Genomic DNA, 20,197 nt, shown 5'->3' on the forward strand with positions numbered 1-20,197 from the left:
TTCATGTTTATAAAAACTGCGCTGCCCTGACCAGGATCAAACCGGTGATGATGACAGGTGCAGCAACTGAACGCTTGAGCTACAGAGGCCTCGTGACATGCAGCTCTGAATAAGAGCACATCAGCAGACCTCTCTATGCAAAGACCAAAACTCACCGACTGTTGTCTCCTCCCTTAGGAACCAACTTGTTGCAGTAGTTGTGGCAGTCATCCTTGAGGTGCCCTGCTTGAAGAGCACGAGTGGGGGGCCATGCACTGAGCCCCCAGGGGAACTGGCCACTGCTTGGGCTGCGCTCGCCACGACAGAAGGGCAGTAGACGGATCAGATCGGTTTCACTGCCCACAACCTGCAAGGCGATGGCCACATTAGAGCAAGGAAAAAGAAAGAAAGAAGAAGCACACGAATGCACACACTGTAGCTCATAGCTACTAGTAAGGCACAAAACTCTACCACGGCAGTAATCGCCCCTTTTACAGTTCCACTTTTCCCAATTCATCAGTTTGAGAAATTTATGTTTTACTTTTTATATACATTCTCTGCTTGTGTACGGTGATGTAATTGGCAAGAGTCACTTTGGGGAAGCTTTTGGAGCAGCTGAAAGTGAGCAGGATGCGTTGTTGGGCAAGTTCGTTCATATTGCTTTAGAAAGATGTGTTTGGCTTGTGTTTGTCTCATGTGCGCGTCCCATCTTTCTAAAGCCGAAAGTGCCTTTTGCCACAGAAATGCGAGTGTTTGGTGTAAATTATACCTATGTGAAACAAAGGAAAGCACAAGGGTAAGTTTCTTTCGTATCACTGATCACTGGGATATTAACAGGTGTAATGATTTTTACAAAAAGTAGCATAAAAGACAACAACAGGGCACTGAAATGATCCCAACATATGACTGTCTCTTATTGTGTAATGTGCTCTATCCACTAAGCCTCGGTGGTTCCTGCCCCCACCCCCACCCCCTCCATATCTATACACAAAGCATTTCTATAGCAATTAATTTTTTTTAAAGCCAAGAAAGATGTGTCAGTGCTGGTGGTCTGCACGAGTAGATTGTATAGCAAGACAGGCATTCTGTCCATGACAGAGTGTAATTTAAAAAAATTAGTTTAATTAATCAATTTTTCAATTTTCGTCATACAGTGCAACATTGCGTTGCAAAATTGATGGCCGCCAAGACTGAAGATGATTACAGTACCACGCCTCCACTTATTGAATCTTAAACATGCACTCCTGAAAAATTCTTTTAGGTTGGCTTTCTCACGCTTGACGTGCAAACGCCACACACAGCTGCCTCTTTCTGATAGGGGAAAGAAGCAAGCCCACTGAAGTGACTCCCACTCAGAACTTCGCAGTAGCATGCCATTTCCCCTCTTGAGCGGAGCAGCCGCTGCGTTGGCTCAGTGGTTATGCTGCTCAGCTGCTGACCCGAAAGACGCGGGTTCGATCCCGGCCGTGGCAGTCGCATTTCTATGGAGGCGAAATTCTAGAGCCCGTGTGCTGTGCATTGTCAGGGCACGTCAAAGAACCCCAGGTGGTCGGAATTTCCGGAGCCCTCCACTACGGCGTCCCTCATAACCTGAGTTGCTTTGGGACGTTAAGCCCCCATAAAACCAAACCATTTCAGCTGAGCAAGGCTGTGAAAGTCAACACCAGTGCCATGGGCATTTTCGGCGTGCCCTGGATCTGCACCTCGGGATGACCAGAGCAAATCCCTGCATGCTGCAGGCCTATTTCGCAGCTCAGTTTTCATTACATGGGTTGACAATGGGTCCAGTCAGCATGATAACGACTCGCATACCAACCTATTGAAGGAGTCTAGGAAAGAATTAGGTTTCCCGCTAGTACCATCTAACGCAGATGTAGGACTGTATATGGCACCTGAGAATTTTGTTCGTACGGAAACACGGACTTGTGGCATAGCGCCCCAAACCATGTTAGGCCACAGTCAGTAGTGGGTGAAAATTCTGCCCATGCAAAGACAACACTAAGAGCAAAAATAAGTTCAGAGAATAAAACTATTAAAAAAAAAGGCAGTGCAATGTTACCTAGGATCAGGGACAGGTACAGTGGCAAAAGCCCCAACAGTGACAACTGGACATCGCAAGGAACAAAAGTGCTATGAAGCAGGCAAAAGAGAAGAGAAAAGAGAAACAGGAAAACTGAGCACAAGACCCAGAGAAACAGTGCCTATGTTGGCGCCCCATTTCTTACAAGATATACACAGAAAATGTTGCACAAGAAAGACAGTAATACGAATAAGTAATAAGAAAGTAATAAGTAATGCGAATAGTAATAAGAAAGACAGTCATAGAGGGAAGTTGACCTGTTCGAAATCAGCTATTACAAAAAATCTGAAGGCAACAGTATCACATTAACCCCATGTAATGCTATCCATTACCGTGGCATATCAGAAGCTCAATATCTTTTGCACTTCTTTGGTCTGCCAAATTGACCAGCACAGACTGATATTCAAAACATTTTTTATATTGGTTTCCCATTACCTAGAGTAGGACACTTAAGGTTTTTGTTCCATCAATGCTTGGAAAGATACATATTCTGGTTCTGTTCACATAAGGTATAACAGCGAGCCACAAATGTCCTCTCTTTTCTCACTCTAGTTTTTCTGCTATGTACCGCCCAAAATGTCACCGTACTAACAAGCTGAACTTTTGGTTTCCCTAAAATTAATTTCAAAGAAAAATCCCAGCAGCTGCGCATATCAGCAGAAAGTGCAACACCTCACAACACTTGAAAGAGACTCTGGCTACAGCTGATTAAAACTTTTGTCGTTAGTCAAATAGATTATATGGATATCTCTGGCAATGCGAACGTTTATCCTGCAATAAAAGACAATTATTGCAGAGAAAAGTGGATCTAAAACTTCCCACCATTTCACTGAAACCCGCGACGTCAAGACCAATAAGGAATCCATGATCATCGTACCAGACGGCAGAATAGGCTAGCCTTGAGGATCTGCCCACAAAAGACTGCCTCGATACTTTGCACTTTGCTTGCAAAAACAGCCAGTAGTGACAACACATGCACTACTTCTTACGAGCTTATATTGCTTATACAAAACATCATTTGCAGTTGAAGTAGCACCTCTGTCATTAGAATGCTGAAATCTTTCAATACAAGTACTCCAAATCGCCTTTTGTGTCCAATTAAAAATAAATGTTAGAATGTGGTAATGAAATTCACCACCTGAACAAGAGAAAACTTGTTAAGGTTATTGCATCAAAACTAAAGTCAACAAAAAAATGCAGAAAACAGATAAAACAAAAGCAACCAATGTGTCAGCTCATCGGTTGCTGTGGCGTTTTTTTTCCATCCTTACCAGCACAAGTTAAAGCATAGGCTAACTGCACAATAGAAGAAACTAGCTAATACAGCATACATGCTGAAACATGGTCACATGGGAATGACCACCATCAAGTGGAAGATGCGAGCTGCTTTGACAACACACAGAACCTAAGCGCAAAGTTGCACCCCAATAGTGACTTGGAACAGAGATTGATAAATAGGCTCGGACAAGCTAGCTCACTCGCCCAGATCCCAGGTGACCTGCCACCGTAGATGTGAAGAGTGGTTCCTGGTGGCTGTTCTCTCGAAAGAGCCCTGCCAGACAAAACTGCATGGGCAAACAGGCCAGCATATTGGGAAGGGTGCACCGAGCATATCGCACCGAGTTCAGTCACCGTTCTCGTCGTGCTTTCACTTTCGCTCCTGCCTGTACAAAATAAAGCTAACTGATGTTAATTCATAAACACTGTGGCTGAGCAGCAGCTCTGGTTTCACCTCCCCCAGCTGGTTGCACTGCATGAGCAAGGGGTGGCTGCACAACCAGAGCCACTACAGGCACAACGGTCTCAAATCTGTCAAATAAAAGCAAAGGTAGCACGTCTAGCGGATAACTATTGAAGAAGGAAGCACATGGAATACCAGAAAATAAATAAATAAATCTGAACGATATGATGCAATTCTTAGCCGGAAGACTTGGCCTGTCGGAACCACATAGCACACAGAGATGGGAAACAGACTGAAATGTAAAGAAGGGTCAATGCCTCTGATGCACTGAGGTTTTCTAGCTCATAAATTCACGACACACAGATCAAGAACACAATGACCTTTAAAGAAGAGAAGGTATACATCTATGAGAACATAGCACCTCATAACCAAAAGCTGTTATGCATGGCAAGGACGTTGGCTGGAGAGAAACACTACAGATTTGTATGGGCTCAAAACAGGAAAATTTGTTAAAAAATAAGCGGCAAGCGTAATCAGAACAGAGACTAAAGACAACTTTGTCAACATCAGATAGTAAGGATAAGGAACAACTCTGGACAGAAGATTGCAAGGTACTCAGACAGGATTACATTATCAAAGAACAATGAAAGGCCTGCTTAGGTGTAATACACATACATAAGAAGTCCACGAGAACACTGGGGTCTGCTTAGGATATATTTAGAAAAAAGTATCTGCACTGGACATTATCATCTTAGTGGGAGCAAATATTACAAGTAGCACAGCAAATGCATAACAAATTGATTTCCAGAAAATGCAGTCTATGCAGAGAAGACAAAGGGCGAAGGAGTTTTCATCTATGTCAAACGCAACTGGTCCTGTTTACAGGAACTACTGTCAGTTGGGGAAGAGATGTTGCTCACGGTAGGAAGACGGAAACGCACATTTGTCATTTGTGCAGTGTATCAACCCCTAGGAAAATATAAACTCGCACAACAGCTCTCATCAGCTGCCGTAGAAGGGTGCTCGCCTACAAGCACAAGAAGGTGACAATAATCCAGGACAACTCACAAATTTGAACTGCCAGTGGCTATTCATATGTAAGCAAGCATATACACATTAACGAGCCATCGCTGAAGCACAAAGGCTAGCACGGATGGTAACGTTCTCTTGACACAATTTAGCAAAGTGCGCCGAAGGACGAAGCGCCGTCTCATCTCATCCACATGCAGCGTCTGTGGATAAAACAGTTTCTAATACGGCTGTCTCGAGAATGTTGGGATAGCTTGGCAGCATAACACTTGTGCAGGTGAGTCGGATGGAAACATAATCGCGGGTACGATCCCGGCAGCGACGTTCGCATTTCAATGGAGGCGAGATGTAGAGACCTGTGTACACAGTGCGATGTCAGTGAGCGTTAAAGAACCCTAGGTGGTTGAAATTATCCTGAGCCCTCCGCTGTGGCATTCCTCACAGGCTGAGTCGCTTTGGATGATAAAACCCACAAAACCAAGCCAAAAATGCAATCGAGAGCACTGGTGGCGTGCTCCTGCTATAAAAGTGCCACAAGTACGAAGTAAGAAAGTTCCTAATCAACAATTTCGCGCTGCGTGACTGCATGCGACGAAAGTCACAACACACAACGGACAAAGGCATTCGAATGCACCAGTAAGCCTTGCCTTCAGCAACATACCAGACCTCCTAACTTCCAAAAGCTTACCCTTTCGGCCGCAATTCAGTGCATTTTTTTCTTCTAAAATTTTCTCACGCCGCTACGATGCGCAGAGGGACGAGGACAAAAGCACCCACATCAGAACCGTGTCGCACACTGGAGCCCGAACGGACGGCGTCTGGCAGGCTGGGGAAATAAAGCCACGCACTGTTCCAAGTCAACTGAGACGTTTTCACTGCTTATAACACTGATCCCGGCCACACGCTTTGTGTGAACTGTCATACGCAACTGTCTTCAGTGTTTGTCAGTATGTGCATCGCAATGACAGCACGGACACAAACTCGACCATCGAACTTCGCGGTGGCGCCGTGATGGCGGCCTTCAGGTAGACTCAAGCGCGTCAATACAAAAAGAAAAAGCGGTATAATACAACACTTTGAAGGTAGCGCTAGTAAAGAGATCATTTCTACAATTTCAAAGGAAGTGCGGTTTGAACTCGGTCAAACTATATTCAGAGACAAAGTATTACCAGCAGAAATTTGAAACCATAAGTATTGTTTCCTGTCTCCGTTAAATGCACAGGGAAATGATATAATCAGCCAATATCTCACGAGATCTCGAGAAAGAACTGAGGTGTGCTAAATAAAACTTTTTATTTCGTCTGTTTGGAAAATAAAACACTACCTTGAAGTATTTTTTGAAATTGTTAAGTATTTTATTATTCCAAAGATATTGCCGCCTTTTAATGTGGTAAACCGGGTAAACCACGGCTGCACCATGGCGCCTGTTCAACTTTGTTCAAAGCTGCGCGCGCCCGCCTCCATCGAAAAACTTGCCAAAGCATGCGTGTCAGGCGCGGGCATGGGTGCGGGTCTTCATACATTGGAGCTGGTCCTGACATGCAAGCCAGTTACTGCCTTGTAAATTCAAGCGCTGAATGCAAGTTCCCAGTCTACATGACGGTGCGCGGGGACCTTGTCAACGGCAATAAGGTATGCTACGATGGTAATGCTCTTGCAGTCAATTACGCTGTTCCGTTGAGTCCTTTCATTTATTTTTCTTCCTTTTTTTCGTTGTACTGAGTGCAGGCGCTATGCATTCATCTGCTTTAATGTTGATGATACTGCGACATCAGCCGCGGCGTGGTAAGTTGGGGCATTATTTTTTGACAACTGCATAGCTGCCTGCGCTGAGCGCGTGACGAGAGACGTGCTGAGAGGTGCGGGCTGTCGTTTTGCAAAACCGCGTTAAGCCGTAGCAATAAGTTTCATTCGCTCGCAGCAACTACTTTCCCAAAAAGAGTGTTTTCTCTCGCCACCAAATACAGAAAGCTGCTGCTGTTGCTACTGCCGCTGTGACCTAAGGAAGTGCATGGGCCTGTCGACTGTCCCCCTACCGGGCCACTTTCGCCTTACCGTGCAGACTGAAGAGAGAAGAAAGAAGGGTCTGTTAAAGGGAAGACACTCGCCGCAGACTGAAGAGAGATGAAAGAAGGGTCTGTTAAAGGGAAGACGCTCGCCGCAGACTGAGAAGAGATGAAAGAAGGGTCTGTTAAAGGGAAGACACTCGCCGCAGACTGAGGAGAGATGAAAGAAGGGTCTGTTAAAGGGAAGACACTCGCCGCAGACTGAGGAGAGATGAAAGAAGTGTCTGTTAAAGGGAAGACACTCGCCGCAGACTGAAGAGAGATGAAAGAAGGGTCTGTTAAAGGGAAGACGCTCGCCGCAGACTGAAGAGAGAAGAAAGAGGGGACTGTTAAAGGGAAGACGCTCGGAGCAGCAACCGCGTTCGCCAAAGCGGGGAACACGAGAATAAGTCATGCAGGTATTAGAGCTTTCAAATCTGCCACTGACCGTAGCTCTCAGTGTAATCACTCCGCCCAAGTAACTGGCTCAGCCGTACAATTTCCACGCTGGATGCCGTGCAAGATTTTTGTTGCAAAGTTCACTGAGCGCTGTGAGATGGTTTCCAGACCGGGTCACATGACAGTGAGGTAGGAGGGCAGCCTTCTAAAAGCGGTAAGCGCTCAAAAAAAAAAAGTTCAGCTAGACTTGTGCATAGGAGGGGCTGCATTGCAGAGTCTATTGTCCAGCAGTGCATGATGTGCTCGAACATTTGCATATGAGTTGGGCGCAACGGCGCTGAGGAAACGTTTTCTGCATTTAATTGAAGTCACAAGAAGTATAAGGACACCAAAGTTTTAATTTTAAATGCACTCACTACACAGAGCAATGTTCGAAGTAAAATTTCAAGCTTTTTAAAGCACGCGACTACTTTTATGTTACAATTTTTCCGGGGACCTGTGTGCATGGTGACAGTGCTGCCACTGCAGACTGTGCAGCTGCATTCTGTAGTAATTGGTGCCACCAGTTATAGTTGTAAACTGCCTTGTCTAATCCGTGCGCAGTATCGGAGTTTCACTTGTTGGGATCAAGATCGAAGTTCAGGTCCTTTGCCTTGGTTTTTCTCAAAACCCAGCACTATCCTTGGGATTTACAAAGAATGATTGGCATGTATGTTTCACTTGCTTTATCACGTAACAGCTTCAATCATGTGTGCAGAAAGTCCCAAGTTTATCACCTCTGGGCAAAAGTTTTTGACTGGGAGTGTTAGCAGCTCATGCGTGCTCTAGACGTTGTGCTAGCACTAATGACAATGCATGAAGGAAAAGGCTAGATTGATACACATATCCAGATTTCACATAGTGTTTCCTGCATGAAAGGTGCTAAACATGTGTATGGAAAAAGTTGGAAAAATGAACTTAGAGGTAGCTTTTACATACCCAACAGGCATACCTCAAATTTTAAATTGAACCCCTTTTTTATTTGATTAAGCAGCAGACAGTGTTGGCAGTGCAAGAGGTATTTAAAGGTTGTTCTTGGTTTTTCCCGAAACAGCTGAGAAAAGAGGGCGATAAAAGCTGGGCAAGTAATTTTGAGACGTAGTGCAAATAAAGATGAACAAAACAACACATTGTATGTTGTTGCTCACTCATCCTGTGGTGCATTTGCTTATAATAGGAGTCTCTTAATAGGCAGTTCCAGCAACGTTTTGTCTGAACTCAATTTGTATTGCTGAGGGCATTCTCATCTAAGTACATGACTTCGTTTCTTTAAATACTTGAACAGTAATTTCAAATAAACAAAAAGTTTGAACTGAAATTGAAACTCCTTAACACGGCCTGGAAGGCTGCTTTGCGCGATGCCAGTGAAGACTCCCCCTTTGGCAGGCAAGCCATATTTGCACGCTGCACCATAACCGAATCGGCGACAGTACAGCATATACAAAGACTGACTTCAAATCTGTAGTTCTTTCTCCATGACCTCCAGCGGTGCAAATGACGACTGCTTAGGTAAGTTTAGTATAATTACTCTTTTATACATGTCACCTAGTGTCAAAAGAAAAGTGATCTGATCTGGGTGGGAAAAAAAAAACTTGCCATGGAAGTTTTATCGGCACCTGTGAACATCGAGAAATGACCGGAGTTGCCTTTTAACAGGGGAGAACACATATCAGTGCAAATTTCTTGGGGGTTTCATTATTACCGCCTTTTCCTCTGAGGCTGCCCAGGACCCTATCGAGATATGAGTGTGCTGGCATACCACGTGAACGTGGCCAGAGGATACAGCAAACCCAGTGGCACCTTCAGCCTGCTCTAACCTAACCTTGCGCCATTCTGCCCCTTCCCACGTGCCCTGAAATCTCAGCTGTGGTTTTAAGGACACTGGTGGTGGAAGTGAAGCCGGCCTCTCTCTGGGGCCTCGCCGGCGACGGGCTGTGCACACAGAGACTCCCAGCCTGGTGCCACGGCTGACCCAGCTGTGCGCTGCGTCTGTGCATCAGCCAGCGCAGCCTAAGCCCTGTGCAGGGCTGCCTGCTGGGCCAGCCGACAGACCCTAAACGTGCAGCATCACTTGTGTGCCAGTCCTCTCTGAATGCGCATCTTGCACAACTTGTGATTGTGGCTTCTTCCCACCAGTCGTGCACACCGTGTTCTGGCAGCCCAGCATAAACGTTTTTTTTATTCAGTTTTTATTTGCCTACGTACCTTGGAAGGGGCTCTGCGGACAACTCCATCTGCTTTTTGTTCGGACTAAAAATCATTTCATATCTTCGCGTTTGCCATGCAGCAATAAATGCATTTATCAATGAGAAAATGCATTCAAAAATTTTCCCGCTACTCTGTTCAGACGTCCGAGATGTCCACAATGAAAAAGGACTCGGTGATCACGGTAGCCGCACCCAGAAACACCAATCAGTGCACAGCAATTTGCTCTCAAAATCAGCCGGTGGTGTATTTTATTTTTTACGAAAGCTTCGTTTTCGACTAAAGTGCCATCTTTGTCTTTGGAATGCAGTCTTCTATTGATATAGTTTGTGGGGTTTAAAATGGGGGAGATAAATCCGTTCTCCCCGTTTAAGCGCGGCTGACTCAGTTCAAAACCGCGCGGACCCCACCCCGTGATCGCGAGCACTACCGAGCGCACGCCGACCACGGCGAGCCTTGCTCTGCGGGAACAAAGGAACGACACACTGGCTGACACAAACAAGGCATTTATTGCTATAACAACAATAACGCCAGCTAGCAACAAAATACACTGAGGAATCTAGGATGTCCGACTCACCAGCACGGCTACGAGCGAACGTTCGCCCACGGTAGGGCAAAGGGATAAACTCCGAGGCCGAGTGGGACGGGCTCGGCGGGAGCAAGTTCCGACCAAGAGGCGCCCGTCGACGAAGAGCGAAGCTGCGAGCGAAACGTCCGGTCGCTTCCCGATCCCAGGGAGAAGAGACCCCGTCGCTCCCCTCGAGCGCGCAGCAAAACGCCATCCGTGGCGCTGGTGTCGCTGCGACGCGAGCGCCCTCCTCTGTTAGTTAAAGTAACCAAAACTGAGAAGAGCGCGTTTCGTGGGAGCTAACTACAGGGAACTAGTGCGTTGAGGGAAAGCGAACGCAGGGGACGAAGGCGTCCCCACAAGTTGAACTTCAGTTAGCTTAATTGTCCCATTATTGGGCAGCACATAGCTGTCAGGTGGAATCATTATTAGTGAGATGCATATGCACTGCCATTCACAGCATCTTTAGATGATCGGTTGGTAATTTTTGTCTAGTGAGCGCTGACACATGCCTGTAAGGTCGCACTTCAGCTGTTGTCATTCACTGCTTAAGGTCACTTGTATCTGCTGTAACTGTGCGTATTTGTCACATGATGCTGTCATTAAGACGTACAGCTTTGCTCTTCACCACGCTTTTCAATTTTTCCCATACATCTCACTGAAATCCAGCACTTTGAAAACGTTCCCTGCGGGTGTTTGGGTAAAACCAGATCACTTATTACATCTATCGCTTCACAAGTAGAGGAGCTACAGAGCAATAAATTTTGGCTCGCTAGCTAGCACCTATCTTGAATAGTACGCCCAAAGCAGCTCTGTGAAAGAAACGTAACTGTAGCTTGAGATTTAAATTCTGCACTGTGTAATTGCAAAAACAGAATTATGCTGTGAATCGCTATTCCTGAATGCATGGGTAGACAGCGTCAAAATTTTTTCCTAATACTGCCTTCCGCAAATTTTTTGCTGTGGGTGTATGTGGCCACACAAACTGAACTGGGATGCAGACAAAAGAAGTAAAAATTTGTGAGACATTTTTCGAACACACACATTTTAAGCCGCCGTATATATGGTGCTCAGCTGCCAACCCGAAAGAGCCCAGGTAGTCGAAGTTATGCAGAGCCCTCCACTATACCATCCCTCATAGCCTGAGTCTCTTTGGGACGCTAAACGCCATACAGCCAAACCAACGTTAGACAGTCATGCCCCGTTAATACGACCACCGTTAATGACCACCTTGATATGGATGGCTCGAACTGTAGACAGCTTTTCTGGATCCAAACTTTCTTCATGTATTCACACCTCGTTAATATGGTAACTTGCTGTCCGGACAATGGACAGGGTGAAAATGCACGAAGCCCATTGGGACTTATGTATTTTTGTCCCATTAATATGGACAGCGAGGAGAACAACATCCTGAGTGCCTCTACCACATGTTCCGCCCCTTTAAGTGCTGAACACCAGCAAAAGGAAATGTATGTGCGCAAATGCCTTAGTAATGGCTTTTTATGCATGTCTGCTTTGATGCTTCCCAGCAGCAAGGTACCGGTCAAAGTGCCTTACCATTTGTCGCATTGTATGAATGGCTGCAAAAAAAAATTCTCCCCGTGTGCTGTAATAACCGCATTCAACAGCTGTCAGCAGAGTGAATGCAGAGTTCTTGCGATGTGAAGAGTTCCAGTATGAGATACTGCGTACCGCTTCAGTACATTCCTTTGTGGTAAAGCCATATTTTATTTATTTTACATGCTGTGGTCGCCCGTTCAAGGCATGGAACGTGCTCTGTTGCAAGCTTTCTTCCAAAGCCGTTGTATCCAACAAACAGACTTGTTTGTTCTCCCGGTGCTTGTGTGTAGTACTTAGAAAAACGATGGGTGTCAGTTTCCACTGTTGCTGCTGGGTCACCGGCTGTGCATGTTGGCAGCAAACAATTCCTCGTTGGTTTCGCACACTTTGCACTGGCAGACAGAGCAGAGCAGGGCCCACAGTTCCTGCTGCCGGAGTGAGCGTAGTCTGCCCAGGCTGTTTGGATTGGTGCAAAGCCATCCCTGCCCATCATGAGCTTCTAAGCCCCAAGAAGCTGCAGGTGGTGTATGTGAAAAGAGCGCACATTTGAAGTAAACAGCCTAGCATACCCCCAGAAACCAGTTGCAATCGTTGAAAAAAAGGAATTGCAAAGGACCACTGACATCTGCGCATTAATTGAGTGCAGCAAATGCCGCCACCCTAGCTTCATACTTGGAACTCTGAATTTGTGCCAGTCCAAAGACGCAAACATGCAGCACATAGGACATGAAACTTTCTTCTCATCATTTGCCCTGCACGAAGCCAAACAGACGACACCCCCTTCAGCAGCATGTTTGGTGCACATGCTCATTCCCTCTCCCGATTTACACTCTACTGTGCCAGGTAGTCGATGCTTGCGCGATACTGTCGAGCCCACTCATAACGAATGTGACAGTCACGTGGGTTCTGTTTGTAAGTGGACTTTACAGTTTATAGAAAGGACAAAGTCCAATAAAACTGCCATTTGTTTCTCAGAAAAGTTCGTTACCCATGTCTGCTTCTTCGAATGAGAACCTTTCACAACACTTTCCAAGCTTTGCAGAGCAGTAATACATACGTTTCTCGCCGAGCCCAAGCAGCAAGCTGCTTTAAGTGCACAATTTAGCTAATCGCTATTACAGCATTCATGGCAACTGGTGGAAAGTCGGCCTCTTCACTACCATATTCTTCGCAGTTGGAGAGTGCTCATAATCTGCGCAGTGGCTTCATCAGTGCATAACTTTTCAATGTCAGAGTTATGATCTGCATCTCATGGAGTCTTTGCAGGCAAAATAATGTCCGGCCATCTGTGGATCAACAACACGTTGCAAATCCATATGTCTAATGCAGATGTTCTACAATGTTTTGTCGTTTCTTGGCCTGTAAATCATGCTTTACTAAAGCAATTTCCGATGCATCCCGCTGTCAGTCCTGTGCGCACGGCCTTAATTACGCAGCAGCAAACAAAGATACCGGAACATTGCCATTAATTGCTATCAGCATGCACCTGAATGACGCTCTTGCCTGGTGGCGGAATGTTGCACTCTTCATTCAGTGGCAAGGAGAGCGTTGCCACTAGTCAGAGAACTAGTAACAGCATTGAAAACAAAAGCTAACCTCCCCAGCCTTGAATCCCGTCGAAAAATGGCCAGACTCTGCCTTTTCCACAAGTTTTATCATTCGCATTTCAGCCAATCCGTTATCACTCCTGCATACCGCCTTTCACTTCGCATCAGTCATCCGAAAGCTGTTCATACACCTCGAGCATCTACTTCTGCGCACCTAAAATCATTCTTCGCCCAGACCGCAAGAGATTGGAACGACCTCCCCGCTGAAGCTTTCATCCATCCTGGCCTGGAATACTTCAAATCATTCATCACTGATTTTTTTCAATGATATGTATGCCCACCCCTCATGTAATGCCCCTAGTGGACTTTTGAGGTACTAATAAATAAATAAAACAACACTTGGTGTGTTGCAAAGCTGTCAAGCACGAGCAGGCAGTCCTATTTTTTTTTCGCTGTATCATGGTTGAACTCTGCAAGTCACTCTAGGAGTGCATTATGCAGGCCTTTGTGTTCAGCCGGTAGCATATGAGAGCACACCTCCCAAAATATTGCAGTTTGTTAGGCTTGCCGATCCAAGGGGCAGTCGCAGTCGTTCACCTCGTGCAGAGAAGCACATCAACGTGCATGATTGCAGTACCTTCCATTAGCGCTGTGTCACCTGTTCAAGGCATTCATTTTTGATGTCGCCATCTGTTAAAACTGTGCCGTTCTGTTGGCAGTGTCTCTCCTTTCCTGTTGCCTCTTCAAGGTCCCCAGATTCTTTCCAAGGATGGGTGTTACGGGGGGCGCTCTTCAAACTCCGCGCTTGCCAGGTGTGCAGATTATTCGATTGTGGAGCCAAATCTGACTCCTTTTCACTCGTTCTAACAGAGTTACACCGCTGCACTTGTTCATTGTGCCTGGACGTAGTCCCATTGCCATAATGCATTTTTTGACAGCAGCGTAGCCACTGCGATGGCTCAGTGGTTATGGTCTCAGCTGCTGACCCGAAAGGTGCGGGTTCGATCCTGGCTGCGGCGGTCTCATTTCAATGGAGGCGGAATGCTAGAGGCCTGTGTACTCTGAGATATAAGTGCACGTTAAAGAACACCAGGTGGCTGAAATTTCCGGAGCTTTTCACTGCGGCGCCCCTCATAGCCTGAACCGTTTTGGGACGTTATACCCCTGTAAACCAAGCCAAACCAGACAGTGACAGCACATTTGTCATTATAATTGAGTATTCTTAATAACTGTGGCCACTATAAGTAAGGAGCCGCCGCGGTGGCTCAGTGGTTATGGTCTCAGCTGCTGGCCCAAAAGGTGCGGGTTCGATCCTGGCTGCGGCTTGTCTCATTTCAATGGAGGCGGAATGCTAGAGGCCTGTGTACTCTGAGATATAAGTGCACGTTAAAGAACACCAGGTGGCTGAAATTTCCGGAGCTTTTCACTGCGGCGCCCCTCATAGCCTGAGCCGTTTTGGGACGTTATACCCCTGTAAACCAAGCCAAACCAGACAGTGACAGCACATTTGTCATTATAATTGAGTATTCTTAATAACTGTGGCCACTATAAGTAAGGAGCCGCCGCGGTGGCTCAGTGGTTATGGTCTCAGCTGCTGGCCCAAAAGGTGCGGGTTCAATCCTGGCTGCGGCTTGTCTCATTTCAATGGATTTTGGTTTTGTTTGGTTTTGTGGGGTTTAACGTCCCAAAGCGACTAAGGCTATGAGAGACGCCGTAGTGAAGGGCTCCGGAAATTTCGACCACCTGGGGTTCTTTACCGTGCACTGACATCGCACAGTACACGGGCCTCTAGAATTTCTCCTCCAAAGAAATTCTAGCCGCCGCGGCCGGTATCAAACCCGCGTCTTTTGGGTCAGCAGCCGAGCACCATAGCCACTGAGCCACCGCGGCGGCTCATTTCAATGGAGGCGGAATGCTAGAGGCCTGTGTACTCTGAGATATAAGTGCACGTTAAAGAACACCAGGTGGCTGAAATTTCCGGAGCTTTTCACTGCGGCGCCCCTCATAGCCCGAGCCGTTTTGGGACGTTATACCCCTGTAAACCAAGCCAAACCAGACAGTGGCAGCACATTTTTCATTATAATTGAGTATTCTTAATAACTGTGGCCATTATAAGTAGGGAGCCACCGCGTTGGCTCAGTGGTTATGGTGCTTCGCTGCTGGCCCGAAAGACGCGGGTTCAATCCTGCCGTGGGGGTCGAATTTCAATGGAGGCAAAATTCTAGAGGCTCATGTACTGTCAGGTGGTCAAAATTTCCGGAGCCCTTCGCTTGGCGTCTCAGCTTGAGTCACTCTGGGACGTTAAACGACAGTAAACCAAACCACTATTAGTAGGCTCGACTGTACTTTAAAGGAAAGTGATCTGGTGTACTTTTTTGACCCAAACAGTGTCTACTTGTGCAGAACTAATTTGTTTTCTGGTACTTAAACGTCTTTAAATTAGCATCACATTTTAAAAGCAGTATTTATTTATTTATTTCGTGTACCCTCAGGGCCAGAGGCATTATTGAGGGGAGTGGTTACATAAATTTCAAGAAAAAAAATGTACAGTGCAGCAAACTAATTAGTAATACAAAAATGATGGCTTCTAGTTATACAGTGTTAGCTGTTGGGTTCTTGGTGTGCTGGTTAATAGTACCATAATACACAACATACAGCGCAGCAATACAGTGAAAAAACAAACAAAATGCTTGTACAAAAAACAACAAAAAATATAAACTCTTCTCACATATATTTTAAAAGCAGCAGTTGCTTATTAGAAACAAGACCATAATGACGGACCATTATGCATTCATTGTCGTCGAGCTCACTTGTAGCAAAGCTTGTAAGTTTTTCTATTTAAGTGTGCTTTTCAGATAATCTTCAGCTTTGGAGTTTGCATGAGGCAACGGGGAAGTTCTTGTGAATTATGGGGGAGGGGGGACCTGGCACCGATATGGCAGCCAGACGCTTACATCATATTCTTTCTCGGGTCCTGCAGATGATGGAAATTTTCGATGCTACCGCGGTATTGACATGCCAGCTGCTGAATGGTGATGCCGCTTCCGAGCAAGTCTATCCTGCTGAACTGGCTTTTTGGACCGAGATTTCACCGCTGGACCTTTCAGCACTAGCGGCGCCTCAACGCTTTGGCTGGCAACCCTGGAACCCTCTGCACAAGCGTGACCTACAGAAGCAGCTGTCACGCCCAGCCACACTGGCATCTGGCACCGACATGCCCAGCGTTATTGGAATAAAGATCGGTTAGCAAACTCTGGCTTCTCCATGTGGCTCAAGCGGCCCATAAATTTTAGCACGAGAGGGCGCTGCTGTCGAAACAGTCTACCGCTGGAGCACAAGCAGATGATGTGGTCACAGCTGCCCAGTGTTTTAGCATGCAAACTTCAGGAGTGTTAAATAACTGCCATCCCAAATGCCACACACTTACAGATGTTTATTTAAAAGTCTGAACCATCTGTGGCGAGCACGCTAGAAACCTGTGCTGCAGCATATAGAGTGATACAAATGATCGTTGCTAGGCCAATGCTACATGATTTTTTGAAAGGAACTTGCTGATACTAGTTTCTTCATCGAAGTGGCATATATCTACTATAAAGGTGGAGATCAGATCATCTCAAGGTTCATCGTGAGTACTTTAAGCCGAGGTCAGTGCGAAGGTCCGGCATGCGTTTCTGCAGTTCCTGCACCACTGCATAATTGTTTAAATGACAAATTATCAATGAGATAATTCCTCCTTTACTGAACAGCATGACTTGTCCTCAAAGCATTCATGAGTCTTGGACAGTGCATTACTGCAAGGAAAAGCACGCTCCCCATGCAAGCATGCCGGTCGGTAGCCGCTGCGGTGCGGTCAGGCGGAACGAGAGGGTACCAGTTCCGAGTGAAAGGCGCAGCAGCGCCACCACGCGGCAGCCCGAGATTTTGGCACTTCCTGCTTCGCGCGCTTTGCTGGCACGGGCCTTCCCTCAACCCACTACCCCTAATCTAGTACACTACAGCATGGTGGCAGGAAAACTCGAGAGGCCCTCGCTATCCGAGCCGTGCACTAACAAGTGTGCTGGAAGTCGCGCTTTCGCAAGGACTACTGGGAGTCTGGCCGACGGCGCAGCCAATAGTAGCGCCGGGTGCAGCAGCGTCGTCTGATTCAATGCCTGCTATGCAAGCGTGCCACGACGGCGGCCAAGTAGAGGGGGAGCAGGGGGATCCGGCTTCAAAAAATGTGACGTAACGGCCTCTACTGAGTTCACTCCTTCCTCCATATTGGGCCTCTTCGATTATCCGCCTCTGGCTGCCCGCGAGCTGCCAGAGCACAGCGCTAGACTTTCTCTGGCTGCTCCGCATGCATGTAGTGTGCTACATACATGCTTTCGTTAGGTTGCAGACTATGTGCACGTTTGGCTGAATGTGCTGGCAGCCCCTGCCCCAGCTACCACCGAGCCCAAGGAGTTGTGGCCTCGAGCCAAAGTTCTGTTCCTGATTGAAGAATATAAAAATTTCAGAACAGACCCTTCTAAACGCCTACAAACTGAAAGACAACTCTGGGAAAATTTGGCCGATTTGGTGAATTCAAAATTTGGATGCCCTTTAACCTATTCGCAAATTGAAAACAAGTGGAGGGGTCTTGAGAAAAAATATAAAACTGTGTGACACCATAACAGCCGATCAGGGACGGACCGGAGAACGTTTGAAGATTGTTTATAGAGCATGATCTCGGTAGAGTCTACTGAATGGAAAACTTGTTATGTTTTCCTGATTATATGCATATGTGACGTTTGCCCCTGAAGCAGTTTAGTCATTCCACAAGCCTGTGAAGAATTTTGTGACATTTTTTTTACATTTACTTTTTTTACTTTTCCAGGTAGAATGTGCAACAGAATAGCTGTACCAATTATGGACATCTTTTTGGATGCAGGCAGCAAACAACACATCTGGTTTAAGAGCATATGGAAAATGCATTGAAAAATTCGACTGTGTAGAAATGAGTGCTTTTTCTTGATTAATGTGGCCAACATGTGAAGTATAGTGGCCCAGTACACACAAAACACAGCAGTACACACTGGCACATGAAGTTTAACACTATGGCATCACTTATCGAAGGCTTCATGTTTTGAGCGTTAGTCTGTCATCTCTCACCATTCAGAATTACTGACAATAAAATGCTCTTATTTTTTTTGTGGATTTTGTGGCATTTGGAAGGGCATTAAAGCTGTTGATAGTTTGCACTTCTCGAAAAATTCTGTGGTCCAGCTTCTTTGTAAACATAGATGTGGTGTCAGCATTATAAAGTTACTTCTATTTGTTTCAAATGACTGCTTACGGCACAAGGATAAACTAGACAGATTCATTTCGTAGGGTAGACCTTTTTCAACAAAATGGCATAATAATCTGCAATTGAAATTGAAAAGCCTTTGGTGCACGTTAATTCTTGTACTCTAAAAAGTTTAAAACATGCTCCAAACTGACTTGTTGCTGTCAGGTGAATTATGTGCAAATTAAATGACTAAATGAATGATAGTGCCCTTTGTGTAGAGGTTACACGTATGCACTACAAAGTCTCTGTTTTTTAGTGCAAGGCATGCATAATGATGTCACATTATTTTGCCACCAGTAGCCAGGCTGAGCCTGCAGCCAGCCCCCGGCCTGGCCCCAGCAGAGTAAGTGGAGACGCCACAGCGAGCCCAATTCCCGGCAGCTCACAGCCAGGGGCAGCACTGCTGGAGACTCGCAGACCCCAAGTCCCCTGCAACAGAAACCAGGCCCAGCCAGGAAGAGGCCCTGGAAGGATACTTCTCGTGCAGTGCTCGAGAATGCCGTCGGCCATCTAGAGGTGGCTGAAGTTAACACACAGCAGCAGCACAGGGAGCGCATGGCTATTGGAGAGAGGAAACTTGCTGCTGAAGAGAGGAGGACTGCAGCTCTTGAGCGGGTGGCTGCTGCACTTGTGCGGCAGGCACTTATCTCAGGCTGTTCTTCGATACATGCCCCAATTCATTCCCCAATCACCGCGGCGGCTAGAATTTCTTTGGAGGAGAAATTCTAGAGGCCCATGTACTGTGCGATGTCTGTGCACGTTAAAGAACCCCAGGTGGTCGAAATTTCCGGAGCCCTTCACTACGGCGTCTCTCATAGCCTGAGCCGCTTTGGGACGTTAAACCACATAAACCAAACCAACACTTAGAGGGAACATGGCTCCGCTTGGCCACGTACCTGTGGGGTTCCACTGCATCTAACCCGTTCATGAATCAATGCAGAGTGGCGCAAGAGAAGAGGGACTTCAACATGGTGCTTCGTGTCATCTGCCCCTTTGCATGAGTTTGCCACTGACTTGGTCGCAATGGTATTCTGCATGTGCGCAGCCATACGGAGCCGTGTTCCTCTAAGTGTGACTGACCCTGTACATTCATTTCTTATCCTTGGTTGCACTTCACATTATGTACTATATACTTTAATAAATTTTACAGCCATCTAATAATATCTCTGTGCTTTATATGTAATGCACATTCTCATCACTCATTTCTGTGTACACTGATAATCTTGATGGCAACAAAATTTCCAGAGCATACTAGTCTAAAATTTCTCTAGCACACACACCATCCTTCCAGGAGTTTAGCTTGCACACTTCCTCTGCCATTTACTGTTCAGGGGACAGAATGCATATTTGAACACGCTGTCAGCCATCTTGTGGTGATTGAAGCTAACAGACAGCAGCGGATGGCGACGGAAGGAGGAAAGATTGCGGCTGACTAGACGAGGAGTGCAGCACTGAAGTGGGTGGTTGTAGCACTTGAACGATGGGCCTCTTCCGCACGTCATTCTCCAAGCCTCCTAACTAATGCATAGTTTTTAATGCTGTCTAGTCAGGAGTTGACATTTTTATAACTTCCATTAATTATGCTTCTCTGTTTCATTCTGTTCAGTTCCATACATTTCCACTAATTGGCTGCATGTGTGCGTGCATGCACACACTTGTAAATTCATCTCTTATCTTCAATTACATTTCAATATGTGTGTAGTTTATATAAACCTAGTGCTTCATCTTTCCATGTATTCTGCAACCATGTTATA

General features: G+C 46.2%; 1 protein-coding gene across 1 annotated transcript; it reads left to right on the top strand.

Moving 5' to 3' along the window:
* Positions 1–6,195: 6,195 nt before the first annotated feature.
* On the top strand, positions 6,196–19,293 carry LOC149345992 (uncharacterized). The gene is made up of 3 exons (XM_089586312.1): positions 6,196–6,401; positions 16,113–16,374; positions 18,741–19,293. Exons 1-3 carry the CDS (start codon positions 6,252–6,254, stop codon positions 18,788–18,790), a joined length of 462 nt encoding a protein of 153 aa, XP_089442438.1. The 5' UTR covers positions 6,196–6,251; the 3' UTR covers positions 18,791–19,293.
* Positions 19,294–20,197: the final 904 nt, after the last annotated feature.

Source organism: Amblyomma mixtum, chromosome 4 (assembly GCF_055824585.1).
Source record: "Amblyomma mixtum isolate Tamu chromosome 4, ASM5582458v1, whole genome shotgun sequence".
Classification (NCBI taxonomy): Eukaryota; Metazoa; Arthropoda; class Arachnida; order Ixodida; family Ixodidae; genus Amblyomma; species Amblyomma mixtum.